Source organism: Haematobia irritans, chromosome 2 (genome assembly GCF_050003625.1).
Source record: "Haematobia irritans isolate KBUSLIRL chromosome 2, ASM5000362v1, whole genome shotgun sequence".
In the NCBI taxonomy this organism is placed as follows: Eukaryota; Metazoa; Arthropoda; class Insecta; order Diptera; family Muscidae; genus Haematobia; species Haematobia irritans.
In genome coordinates, this window is record NC_134398.1 from 152,333,998 (window position 1) to 152,347,279 (window position 13,282).

The following is a 13,282-nucleotide window of genomic DNA, read 5'->3' on the forward strand; positions in this document are numbered from 1 at the left end:
ATTTCGGTATATTATTTTGTATCTAGTGCTGCAACCGTGTTTCCGATTCCAATGCATACTCACAATATCCGATCGCAAAAGAAAAATTAAATACATTAACTTTTTTAAGGGGTTGCTTTTATTATTAATGTTTATTATTTAAAACTAATTGTTAATACAATACAATTTATTAATATTAATAATTATGTATTAGTCTTTTTCGAAATTTTATAGTTTGTTTTAATCTAATATTAATAATAACATTTAAGATTTACAGATTACAATTAAGTGTAAAAATAAAAAAAATAATTCGTTATTTATAAATATACATGTCCTTTGTATTATTATTTTTGTATGTGTAAAAAAAAATGTTAAAGCTTTTATTTTCTTCGTAGATTATTTGTGAATGTGTGTATATATATGTATATCACTATCTATACTGGAATAAAAATTATATTTTTATTCTTTTCGTCAAACTCGTTCGAAAAAACACCCACACTTAGATCAACATATGTCCGAGTCTCAGATAGGCAATGGCCATAATTATGACAAGGCCACTTAATGAAATTGAATTCGCAGCTGATCTCTTTATACCAGCCTCAAGCAGCTCATTAGTGTCCAGTCTGCGAGATTCACGTTTTTCAGCTTTTTCGCATAGTGAACCACAATTGGCATATTCACATATATCACAAATCTGTGATTTAGGTGCTCTGTAAAATTGGCGAGCTCTTCGTACTGTTTGAGGAGGGAGCAAAAATATTACATTAGTGAACTGTAGAAATATTAATTTTTTTTTATTAATTTCTCTTACCATTATCATAATAATCATACATAATTACAGGTACTGGTTTATGATTTGTTACTTTAACAACTTTGTAAGCATGTAACGTGGGACAAACTTCCCTTCTGTCTAAATAGTCGAAGTAAATGATGACAACGGTGTTACGTTTTTGAGTTTCGACTTTCTGAAATGCAAGAAATGGGAAAATTATTGAGGCATACATTTTTTGATGAAATTCACAATAATAACAAGTTAGGTATGGGAAGCCACAGTGGTGCAATGGTTAGCTTGCCCGCCTTGCAAGGTTTATGGGTTGAGTCCCAGTTTCGATGTTTTTCAGCGATGGATTATCCCTTCTCGGTAAGATTGGCGACATTCCTGAGTGTTTAAAGATTTCTCCAATTGTTTTTAGCGCAATATGAAAGGTCGATCAGATGGATATGCAAAAGTAAGTCGCTTATCATTGAGCTAAACACAGAATCGGTCAGACATCGGACATTTATAAAAGTGGAGTTCACCACTTGTGGTACAAAAATGGACTAAATACTCTAAGTGAGACTAATAATTGGGAAAAAAGGTGCAACATTCTCGAAATTGATAGCAAAATATGAAGGACACTGTGATAGATTTTGGATTCTGTATCTCTCACAATATTAGGAATTAACAATAACTTTGGAATGACGCTATCATTTGGTCGAAAATACAATGAGGAAAAAAGTAGGAAACATCAAGGCAACATATTTTTGGCGAATCGAAAACGCCATAAAATACAGGGCTGCCACTATACCTAAACCAACCTACACCGCCTCATTAGTTACGATGACGTTCGGTTTCCCTGTTTCAGAGGCCGTATCACTGTTTCAGGGGCCGACAGTTTATTGAGCTTCCCGAGCGTGGTAGAGCGAAAAGGAGTCATCGCGTCACACTACAATTTACCATAACCGAAGTTACCAATACCCACAACAGCGCTGGATGCTGCTGCATATGGGAATACTGAGAGTAGAGTACATAACCACTCTGCTCAATTTGTCCTTGGAATCACGATGTCTGGAATGTAGGTGGGCTGATTCCACTACTGAAGCTAGACAACGTCTCGAGCATTGGTGTTTCGTACAGACCGATTTACCTACTCCTCCCCACCCTTGTGGAGAATTTTCTAGCTGGCAACTACCAACAAAGATTCCGTAAAGTGCATAACACAATAGCCGTAAATAAATAGATGGTTCAACCACCCCAAGCCGTGTTACGACCGTCCCCGTTCAACATCGACCTATCCTCTATTCCAACCCCTCCTGACGGTGTTAAGATTGTATCATATGCGCATGACTGTATACGGGCCCATTGTTGATAACATATGCGATCGAATAAACATCTACCTTCCTGATCTGACCAGCTATTTGAATGCTAGGAACAACAACAAACCCTCAGCGACACTTTTCAGTACATGGCAGAAGTATGCAGGCAGTTGAATGTTAGAGTCGACGACGAGATAATACCGACTACAAACTACACCAAGATTCTCCACTGAAATTTGTGATAAGCTCCGCGGTAGAAACAAGGTCCCCAAGTGGCTTCCCGGCAGCACTTGAGGTGCGAACGAAGAATCTTTGTTGACTATATATAAGGCAATTGGCCGGTCCGTGGTACACTATGCAGCGCCAGTGTGGACACCTCAGACAAATGACACGCAGTGGAATATCATACAGACCTGTCAGAACGCTGCCATTGGAACAGCGACAGAAGGTAATGCTGGTGACATTTCTGAGGGTTTCAAAGCTTCTCTAAGTGGTTTCACTGCAATGTGGAACGCCGTTCGGACTCGGCTATAAAAAGGAAGTCCATTGTCATTGAGCTTAACATGGAATCGGGCAGCACTCAGGGATAAGAGAGAAGTTCAACCATGTGCTATCACAATGGACCGAATAGTCTAAGTGAGCCTGATACATCGGGCTGCCACCTAACCTAACCTAACCCATGTATCATCTTTATGTGGAGACCAATATCACCCCTGTGCGTAGACACAATTACGTGTTATCTACTCAGTATTGCATTGGTTATTATCACAGTAACGATCCAAATCACCATCGCCATTTTGGATAGGCAACCACCACCCAGGAATGTAAGAGTTGAACATCACCTTCCAGAGCGTGAGATCCAGCATTACAAAAGAGAGCCTCTAGATCAGTCAGCATACCAGACATGTATGAACAGAATTCATTAAAATACTGTAGCTGAAGCGGTGAGAAGTTACAAGGAGGAAATGGACTTCTTCGTTATACCACGGCAATCTCAATTTTTACCCATCAGCGAATTATAGCAGCTTAGTTGACGTGAGTCCCATCTGCAACCAAGGGCCACATGATACGCGTAACCTTCTCGCATGTCCAGCGAAACCTAACCAAATCCTCACCAGATCACTCTGGACCCATTTTATCTTAGTCGCAGTGTTCCTGATGTGGATACAAGCTGACGTGCCAAAGCGCATTACAAAAATGGATGAAATCACAACAAACTGTTACAACAACAGAGATAGTCATATGGGTCGTATGGCTTTTTGACGTTCTGTTTCCTATGGCACTCGCAATTGTTGATCTTCAACATAAAATTCAATGGGACATTATATCAAGAAAGGTTAAACCTGTTTTCGGATACCAATCGTCTTGAAATCAGATTGACGCTTATTTCACAGGAGAATCGTTCTCTCCCAAAGCAAAACTGAGTTCTTTTGGGCCAAATAAAATCAGATAAGTAAAGCCGCCTAAACTTCTAATTAACCGGAAAAAATCTGTTCAACTCCCTACGGACACATCAAATTCTAGTCGCAGAGTTCCTCAATCTAGACCCATTGGTCAAGGGTGTCAATCCTAGTAAAACGTCTTCGACATTGGTTCAAAACAAATATTTATGGATGGATAATAGATCTTTGAGTACGAGCTAGTCATACCGATTAATTCTTCGATATTTACCTTAATTCTATCACTGGATTCTAATGTTGGCAAGGTATCCGTATCCACTACAAAACCACTTGGCAAATATATTTCCATAACAGCCATATTTGAACGATTTGTATCGCCTTCGGCAGGTATAAAGCTACAGAGAGAAAGAGAGAGAGAGACATATTATAATGGTCCAGAAGAAGAATACCTACAAATTCCAAGCCTACCTGGCACAAGCTGACAAATGCAAATAATCCGAATGAGAATTTCTATTCACTGTTGGATCCAATACAAAACGAGGCCAAGCGCTGGTCACATTGGTATTATAACGATAAGTAACTTGAGCTAAAGCCAGACCATTACCCGTCGCGGATACAGTAAGATTTTTCAAATTATTTGGCAACTATAAGATAATAAAGTTGGTAAGTTGAAGAAATCAAGTAAGGCGAAAAACTTCCATTCCACTAACCTCAATTGTTTGTAGAGCCAATGAATTTTCCGCATTTACATTTATAATAGTTTCTGCATTTGATCCATAACTAAAAGCCAATTGTAAATTATTGGCTTGACTTGAGAATCTTTCGGCAAAGGCAATCAAGGCCTGTAAACCCACCACAGAATCCTGGGAGCTTACAAATCCGCCAAGATCATTACGTTGATTCATGAACCAACGTATTACGGGTAATGCATCACCAATTAAGCTATTTTCCAGTAATGATAGCACAGCATATGATGATATTTCCACATTGACACTGCGAGTGTGATTGTACCATGGCGATAGAGCTTCGGTTGGAGGAGACGTCTTATTCCACCATTTAAGGCCATCTAAAAAGGTACGTATATTGAATATTGATTTTTGATTTATTGATAAAATTTTGTGTAATTACCTTCATTTACAGCCATTGCATCCAATCTTTGTAAAAATGCAACTTTAGCATTATGATTAGCCTTGGAGAGTACATATGTTCCAATAGCCATGGCATGTAAGTTACTTGAACCATCTAAGCCACGAGTAATGTGGTCCAAAGCCTTATTTATATTGTTATTATATTCAGGATATGAGTTCTAAATTTAAGGGGAAATATACAGGGAGTTATTATTGATCAACGAAAGTTTTTATTTTTGTACACAGAAAGAAGTCACTTGTAAAACTAATGCTAAAATAATCTCATTTTTATTGAAAAAAAAAAATATTTTGTTTGAAGAAATTTTTTCCAGCACAAGTATGTCTCAAATATTTTATGCACTAAGCGTGCATACAAACTGGTTCAATGCTAGCCAAAGCATAAGATTTCGTACACTTCTCAAACATAGTTAGATTGAACTGCGGCATGATTTTGCGCCAATAATTTTTATACCCTCCACCATAGGATGGTGGTATATTAACTTCATTCCGTTTGTAACATATCGAAATATTGTTCTAAGACGTTGGTCGTGGTGAAATTCTAAGTCGATCTAAGCATGTCCGTCCGGCCGGTCGGACTGTATTGCAAATGGACCATATTGGAGCACTTTTACGTATAGGTCCCATATCATCCGACTACCAGATTTGGCTCGCGGAGCCTTTTAGAGAATCAAATTTCATCCGATTCGGTTGAAATTTGGTACGTGGTGTTAGTATATGGTCTCTAAGAACCATGCCAAAACTTGCTCCATATCGGTCCATAATTATATATAGCCCTCATATAAACCGATGCCCAGATTTGACCTCCGGAGCATCTTGGAGGAGCAAAATTCATCCGATCCGGTTGAAGTTTGGAACGTGGTGTTAGTATATAGTCTCTAACAACCATGCAAAAATTGGTCCATATCGGTCCATAATTATATATAGTCCCCATATAAACCGATCCCCAGATTTGACCTCCGGAGCATCTTGGAGTAGCAAAATTCATCCGATCCAGTTGAAATTTGGTACGTGGTGTTATTATAAAGTCTCTAATAGCCATGCAAAAATTGGTTCATGTCAGTCCATAGTTATATACAGCCGATCCCCAATCATACAAAAATTGGTCCAAATCGGTTAAAAATCATGATTGCCACTCGAGCCAAAAATAATCTACCAAGATTTTATTTCTATAGAAAATTTCGTCAAAATTTTATTTCTATAGAAAATTTTGTCAAAATTTTATTCTTAAAAAATTTTGTCAACATTTTATTTCTATAGAAAATTTTGTCAACATTTTATATCTATAGAAAATTTTGTCAAAATTTTATTTCTAATAATTATATATAGCTGATCTCCAATCATACAAAAATTGGTCTATATCGGTTCAAAGTCATGGGGGCCACTCGAGCCAAAAATAATCTATCAAGATTTTATTTCTATAGAAAATTTCGTCAAAATGTTATTTCTATAGAAAATTTTGTCAAAATTTTATTTCTTAGCTGACGGCCTTAGAAGCCAATGCTATTTTTATACCCTGCGCCACACTGTGGAACAGGGTATTATAAGTTAGTGTATCAAGCTTAAAACCCTAGCAGTCATAGCTTACAATTATATTTATAATTTTATTGTAAATGTAATTAATTGATAAATAAATAAATAAATAAGTTAGTGTATATGTTTGCAACACCCAGAAGGAGACGAGATAGACACCTGGTGTCTTTGGCAAAAATGCTCAGAGTGGGCTCCTGAGTTGATATAGCCATATAGTCCGTCTGTCCGTGAACACATTTTTGTAATCAAAGCCTAGGTCGCAGTTTTAGTCCAATCGACTTCAAATTTGGCACAAGTATGTGTTTTGGCTCAGAATAGAACCCTATTGACTTTGGAAGAAATCGGTTCAGATTTAGATATAGCTTCCATATATATATATTTCGCTCGATATGGACTTATATGGCCTCAGAAGCCAGAGTTTTACCCTAATTTGCTTCAAAATTTACACAAGAAGAACAATTAGTACTATAGTCAATCGTGCCAAATTTTATTCAAATCGGTTCAGATTTAGATATAGCTCCCATATATATCTTTCGCCCGATATGGACTAATACGGACCCAGAAGCCAGAGTTTTACCCCAACAACAAAACTCTTGGGATGATTACTGTAGAATTATTGAGAATACGTCAGAGGCTTCCAGACTACGGAAGGTACTAGCATCCACTAACACCGCTCCAGGTTTCATTAAAACATCGGAGGGAAATTGGACAACGTCCAGTGAGGAGACGTTGGAGGTACTTTTGGACACACACTTCCCTGGAAATCAGACGGTTGAACCATGTTCCGGCGGTGTAACAGAGGCTCGGCGATCACTTCCTATCGAGGAAATTGTGTCGGAATCTAGAATAAAATGGTCTTTAAATAGCTTTGGACCATTCAAATCCCCCGGACCTGATGGAATTACTCCGGCGGAGTTACAGGCAGTGGCTGAAAGAATTATCCCCTGGTTGACGGTGATATATAAACAATGTGTAAACTTAGCATATATTCCAGAAAAGTGGAGGGAAACAAAAGTCGTCTTCATACCTAAAGCAGGAAAAGCCTCTCACTCGAGTGCGAAGGATTTCCGACCAATCAGCTTATCCTCATTCCTACTTAAGACCCTGGAGAGGATGATAGACATGTATCTTAGAACTAGCGTGGATTCAAGTTTGCTCTCGAAACGACAGCATGCATACTCGAAGGGCAGGTCTACTGAGACCGCATTGCATGAACTGGTCAGCTTTATTGAAAGCTCACTATCTGTCAAAGAATACACAATCGTGGCGTTTCTAGACATCGAAGGGGCGTTCAATAATGTCCATCCGAGCTCGATATTAAATGGACTGACAACTCTGAATGTTGATCCAGGTATACTTAGGCTGTTAGACGAACTTCTAATAAAGAGAGGTATTTCAGCCACACTAGGGCAAGCAAACATACAAAGGTATGTGAACAGAGGCACTCCCCAAGGAGGAGTTCTATCACCTCTTCTTTGGAATGTTGCTATAAACAACCTTCTGGTTTCTCTAGAAAAAGAAAGGATAAAAGTGGTGGCATACGCAGATGATGTGGCGCTAGCAGTCAGGGGAAAATTCCCATCCACAATCAGAGATATTATACAGAGAGCTCTCCGGATGACTGAGAAATGGGCGAAAGATAATGGTCTTGGTGTAAATCCAGCAAAGACAGAAATAGTCATGTACTGCAAAGATCGCAAAACTCCCACGGTTAGGCCCATTTCCTTAGGGGGTACTGAAATTCCCTTTGGTGAGTGTGCAAAATACCTTGGCGTTATTTTGGACAAGAAGCTGAATTTTAGGCTTAATATTGAAGAGAGGGCGAGAAAAGCCACGGTAGCTTTGTACTCGTGCAAAAAGGCAATAGGGAAAAAGTGGGGACTAAGACCAAAAATTGTGCATTGGCTATACACGGCAGTGGTTAGACCTATAATGCTATATGGTGTTGTAGTCTGGTGGCCGGCACTTCTGAAACCGACTTGTTTAGATAAAGTTCAGCGTATGGCGAGCTTATGTATCTCAGGCGCATTTAGTAAGACAGGAACAGACTCCCTTAATGTCATGCTACATCTATTGCCTTTAGACATTTTGGCCAAACAGTCAGCTGCAACAACGGCTGTGCGGTTGCGCGAGCTATCGCTGTGGTCGGAAAAAATGTACGGTCATAGTTCGGTCCTCAAAGTAATGCCAGATGTGCCTAACGTAGTGGATTACACCCTGGCAAAACCACTTTTCGACAAAAAGTTTGAAACTCTAATTCCCAACAGTGAGGCGTGGTGTACACAGACCCCGGGGAATAAAAGATATATAGATTTCTATACTGATGGCTCCAAATTGAATGGACAAGTGGGGATCGGAGTATATTCTAAAGATCTGGAAATTCGAATAGCGAAAAGATTACCTAATCACTGTAGTGTTTTTCAGGCTGAAATATTGGCAATAAGAGAGTTGGTGAATTGGCTGAGAAGTAATGTTCCAACAAATATTGACATTAATATATACTCAGACAGTCAACCTGCAATAAAATCCTTGGACTCTGTGTTCCTTAACTCAAAAACGGCCATAGACTGCCACAAATCTCTCAACGAGATGGCTGAGCAGTACAATATTCACCTAATATGGGTGCCTGGTCATAGGAACATACCGGGGAACTGTGAAGCAGATGTGTTAGCAAGGCTAGGAACTACCTTACAGATTCCAGGGGAACTAGAATCTGTTGGTATGCCTCTGGCCACCTGCAAGCTCTTACTGCGTGAGAAGGCTGTTATGATGGCCAATATTCGATGGGAAAATTGCAAGGGTTGTAACGACACCAAGCAAATATGGCCCCATTTAAACTTAAACCGCACACTAGATATGCTAGTGTTCTCAAGGCGTCAGATAGCACTCCTAATATCTGCTATAACGGGTCGCTGCCTGATAGGCGAATTTGCAAAAACTATAGGTGCGAAGTATAATGACTATTGTATAAGCTGTCATGACGTGGAGGAAAAGGAATCAATTAAACACCTCTTGTGTGAGTGTCCTGCTTTTTGTGTAAGGCTTAAGCGAATTTTAGGAGCATATAGCTTTAGATTACTGGCTGACCTGGAAAACGTTAACCTAAGCAGTTTGTTAATGTTTTTGGAGCAATCTGGTTGGTTCCACAAAAGTAAATAATAGAGAAGGTTCAGTGGTTCAGACTAGAAGTGCCCATATGTAATAGGTACTTTTAGTTAAATGTGGTATCACAATGGACTGAATAGTCACTGTGATGCCACTTTAACCTAACCTAACCTAACCTTCCCCAATTTGGTTGACATTTTGCACTAGGAGTACAATTAGTAGTGTAGTCAAGTGTGCCAAATTTTATTGAAATCGGTTCAGATTTACATATAGCTCCCATACATATCGTTCGCCCGATTTAAACTCATATGACCACAGTGGCCAATGTTTTACTCCTACGGGAGCCACCGTGGTGCAATGGTTAGCATGCCCGCCTTGCATACACAAGGTCGTGGGTTCGATTCCTGCTACGACCGAACACCAAAAAGTTTTTCAGCGGTGGATTATCCCACCTCAGAATGCTGGTGACATTTCTGAGGGTTTCAAAGCTTCTCTAAGTGGTTTCACTGGAATGTGGAACGCCGTTCGGACTCGGCTATAAAAAGGAGGTCCCTTGTCATTGAGCTTAACATGGAATCGGGCAGCACTCAGTGATAAGAGAGAAGTTCACCACTGTTGTATCACAATGGACTGAATAGTCAAAGTGAGCTTGATACATCGGGCTGCCACATAACCTAACCTAACCTAACCTACTCCTATTTAATTGAAATTTTGCACAGAGAGTAGAATTAGCATTGTAGCTATGCGTGCCAAATTTGGTTGAAATCGGTTCAGATTTATGTATAGCTCCCATATATATGTTTTTCTGATTTCGACAAAAATGGTCAAAATACCAACATTTTTCTTGTAAAATCGCCACTGCTTAGTCGAAAAGTTGTAAAAACTCCATAAAAAACTCATAAATAAACTTTTGCGAAGTTTCCTTAAAATTGCTTCAGATTTAAATGTTTCCCATATGTTTTACTAACATTGTATTCCACCCTAGTGCATTAGCCGACTTAAATTTTGAGTCTATAGATTTTGCAGAAGTCTATCAAATTCTGTCCAGATCGAGTGATATTTAAATGTATGTATTTGGGACAAACCTTCATATATTGTCCCCAACACATTTGACGGACGTGATATGGTATCGAACATTTAGATCTACAAAGTGGTGCAGGCCCCGCCCGACTTTAGACTTTCCTTACTTGTTTCTATTAGTGTAGCCCCCATATAAACCCATCCACAGATTTGACCTCCGGAGCCTCTTGTAGGAGCATATTTTATTCGATCTGGTAGTAATTTGGTTTTTTGGTCCAAACCTGTTCCCCAGATATGACTTCCGAAGCCTCTTGGAGTTACTAATTTCGTTCGATCTGGTTGACATTGAAATGATTTCGTCCGTATATTCTTGTTTCTAAAGGGTAATACGGTCAAAATTTGGTCAAGGGAAAACGCGTGTAAATCGGTGAAATCGTTTATTTAAAAAATCAAATTAAATTTCTTTTTCAAGTTCAATTAGTATAAAATTCAGGAAAAATATTCAGTTAGGCTTTCGCTTTTCCAAATCCGAATTACCGGCCTCACGCTTGACACCTGCCATCAGATTTTGTACAGGCACCTTGTCCACCTTCTTCGCCGCAGAAAGCCAGTTTGCCTTGAACTGCTGCTCGTCCTTAGCAGTTTTTTTTTTGTCTTCTTTAGGTTCCGCTTGACAATAGCCCAGTATTTCTCAATTGGGCGGAGCTCTGGCGTGTTGGGAGGGTTCTTGTCCTTGGGAACCACCTGCACGTTGTTGGCGCCGTACCACTCAATGGCCTTTTTACCGGCCAAAACAGTACGGAACAACCGTGTTTCTTCAGGAAAGGCAGCAGACGTTTATTCAAACACTCTTTCACGTAAATTTCTTGGTTGACAGTCCCGGAAGCTATGAAAATGCTGCTTTTCAAGCCACAGGTACAGATTGCTTGCCAAATCAGATATTTCTTTGCGAACTTTGACAGTTTTATGTGCTTGAAAATATCTGCTACCTTTCCCCTTCCTTTTGCCCTATAAAACTCCTGTCCCGGAAGCTGCTTGTAGTCGGCTTTGACGTAGGTTTCGTCGTCCATCACCACGCAGTCAAACTTCGTTAGCATCGTCGTGTACAGCCTCCGGGATCGCGCTTTGGCCGTCGTATTTTGTTTATCATCGCGATTTGGAGTCACTACCTTCTTGTAAGTCGATAGTCCGGCTCGTTTTTTGGCTCGATGCACGGTTGTAGACGATACACCCAGCTTATTTGCGGCATCTCGGAGAGAGAGGTTAGGGTTTCGCTTGAAACTAACGGCAACTCTCTTTGTCGTCTCAGCGGCTTCCGGTTTTCGATTTCCCCCCGATCCAGACTTCCTGGCTGTCGACAAACGTTCCCCAAACACTTTAATTACATTTGTAACGGTTGATTTGGCAACTTTTAGCGATTTTGCCAGCTTTGCGTGCGAGTAGCTCGGATTTTCGCGATGCGCGAGCAAAATTTTGATACGCTGATCTTCTTGCTTGGACGGCATTTTGACAACTGAAGAGTGAATTCCAAAATTAAAATAGGAGCAACATTCTATTATGATTTACATACATCATATTTATTGTAGATTTTTTTAGTATGTACGAATCAAAAATAGTGATAATAGAACATGGCTAAAAATTACTTAGACCACTTTAGACCGAACAAAGCTTTTTGTCCTTTTTGGATTGGAAATTTTTAAAACTGTAGTCACAGGCTACGTACAGTATTAACCATAACTTTTGATAGAAGTGTCCAATAGATTCGAACTTTTGACAGAATGCAATTCACATCAATCCGAATAAAAAACAACGAACTCCACCAAAAAATGCTAAGTCGACTTAGCGTACTATGGAATGAGAACATCGATTTCGTCCGATCCGGTTGAAATTTGGCTCTCTAATAATAGTGCGATACTTGGTTCATATCAGCATATAATTATTTATAGACTCCTTTATATAAATCAAATAGTGTTTTCATTTTTTCTGCAGACGTTTTGCTGTTTTAGCCGATTTTTCTACTACTGTGTCTACTAAAAAATTTCTTTGGGTGTAACCCCCTTTACTCAATCTAAAAGCTAATATTGTTAGTGTTATTTACGCCTAAGATGATAGTGCTGGTTTTATATATTTCAGCCCAAATGTTCATAATTACCTTGTTTTCCATTAAAGCCAATGTAACAAAAGCACTTAAACTTAGACCTTCATCGTCGAATTGTTCAAATATGTCTCCACCTTCAACAAAACCGCCATCGCCTGACTGTTGCAGTATCACATATTCCAAGGCGGTTTTTATGACATTCTCATCGATTTGTATAAATTCCGAAGCCAAGCGGAAAGCTCTAGCCACATAGGCAGTAAGCCAGGTAGAACTTTTCTCCTCTGATAAACCGAAAGCACTAAAACCTCCGTTTTTATGGCGATAATAAAGTAATGTCTGATAGCCCAGTTGAAGATTTTTCTTGGCACGCATTTCAACTTGAGGAGTCAATTGACGGGTGCGCTGGGGAAGACAAATTTCCACATTAAATCAAGAATTAACTCATCCTACTTTCCTATATCCTTACCTGTAAATATTTCAACACCATTAAATTTGGCATAAATTTGATCATGGTCTGTTCACCACAACCCGATGGAACTCTTATAAGATTTTCCACATTTCCCATGATACTGCCCACCACATCACCAACGGCGGAAATCTCAATTTTTGCTGAATCCGGTATGGAATTACGTGGTATACGAATGCTTACATTTGCCTTACGCTGAGTACTAGAACCCATTTCGAAGAGGAAACCTTTATTGACTATTTCCGTGGCACCAGGATGTTCAACCAATAGGGTAGATTCAATGGAATCACCAGCCAGCTGGTTAGAGGCAACAGCCTTAACAACAATGGGTCCTACACGTTTTGGTGTTACAATGAATGCTACGGATTTTGAGGATTTTGCCAAAACTCTAACCGTTCGTCGGGTATAAAGTTCCACTTCTGAAAAAAGAAATCATTGGAAAATTTTGGCTAACACAAAT

At 39.4% G+C, this 13,282-nt stretch overlaps 1 protein-coding gene across 4 annotated transcripts in view; it reads right to left on the reverse strand.

Moving 5' to 3' along the window:
- Window positions 1–95: 95 nt before the first annotated feature.
- Window positions 96–13,282, reverse strand: part of Tep3 (Thioester-containing protein 3) — a 46,253-nt gene continuing 33,066 nt past the window's right edge. For all 4 annotated transcript variants that reach the window (XM_075296652.1, XM_075296650.1, XM_075296651.1 and 1 more), the window contains exons 13-20: window positions 12,823–13,241; window positions 12,411–12,758; window positions 4,584–4,761; window positions 4,166–4,521; window positions 3,924–4,099; window positions 3,727–3,850; window positions 791–944; window positions 96–714 (exon numbers count right to left, since the gene is read on the reverse strand). In XM_075296652.1, the coding sequence (XP_075152767.1) occupies window positions 479–714; window positions 791–944; window positions 3,727–3,850; window positions 3,924–4,099; window positions 4,166–4,521; window positions 4,584–4,761; window positions 12,411–12,758; window positions 12,823–13,241 (1,991 nt within the window). In that variant the 3' untranslated portion in view covers window positions 96–478. The remainder of the gene's footprint in view (window positions 715–790; window positions 945–3,726; window positions 3,851–3,923; window positions 4,100–4,165; window positions 4,522–4,583; window positions 4,762–12,410; window positions 12,759–12,822; window positions 13,242–13,282) is intronic.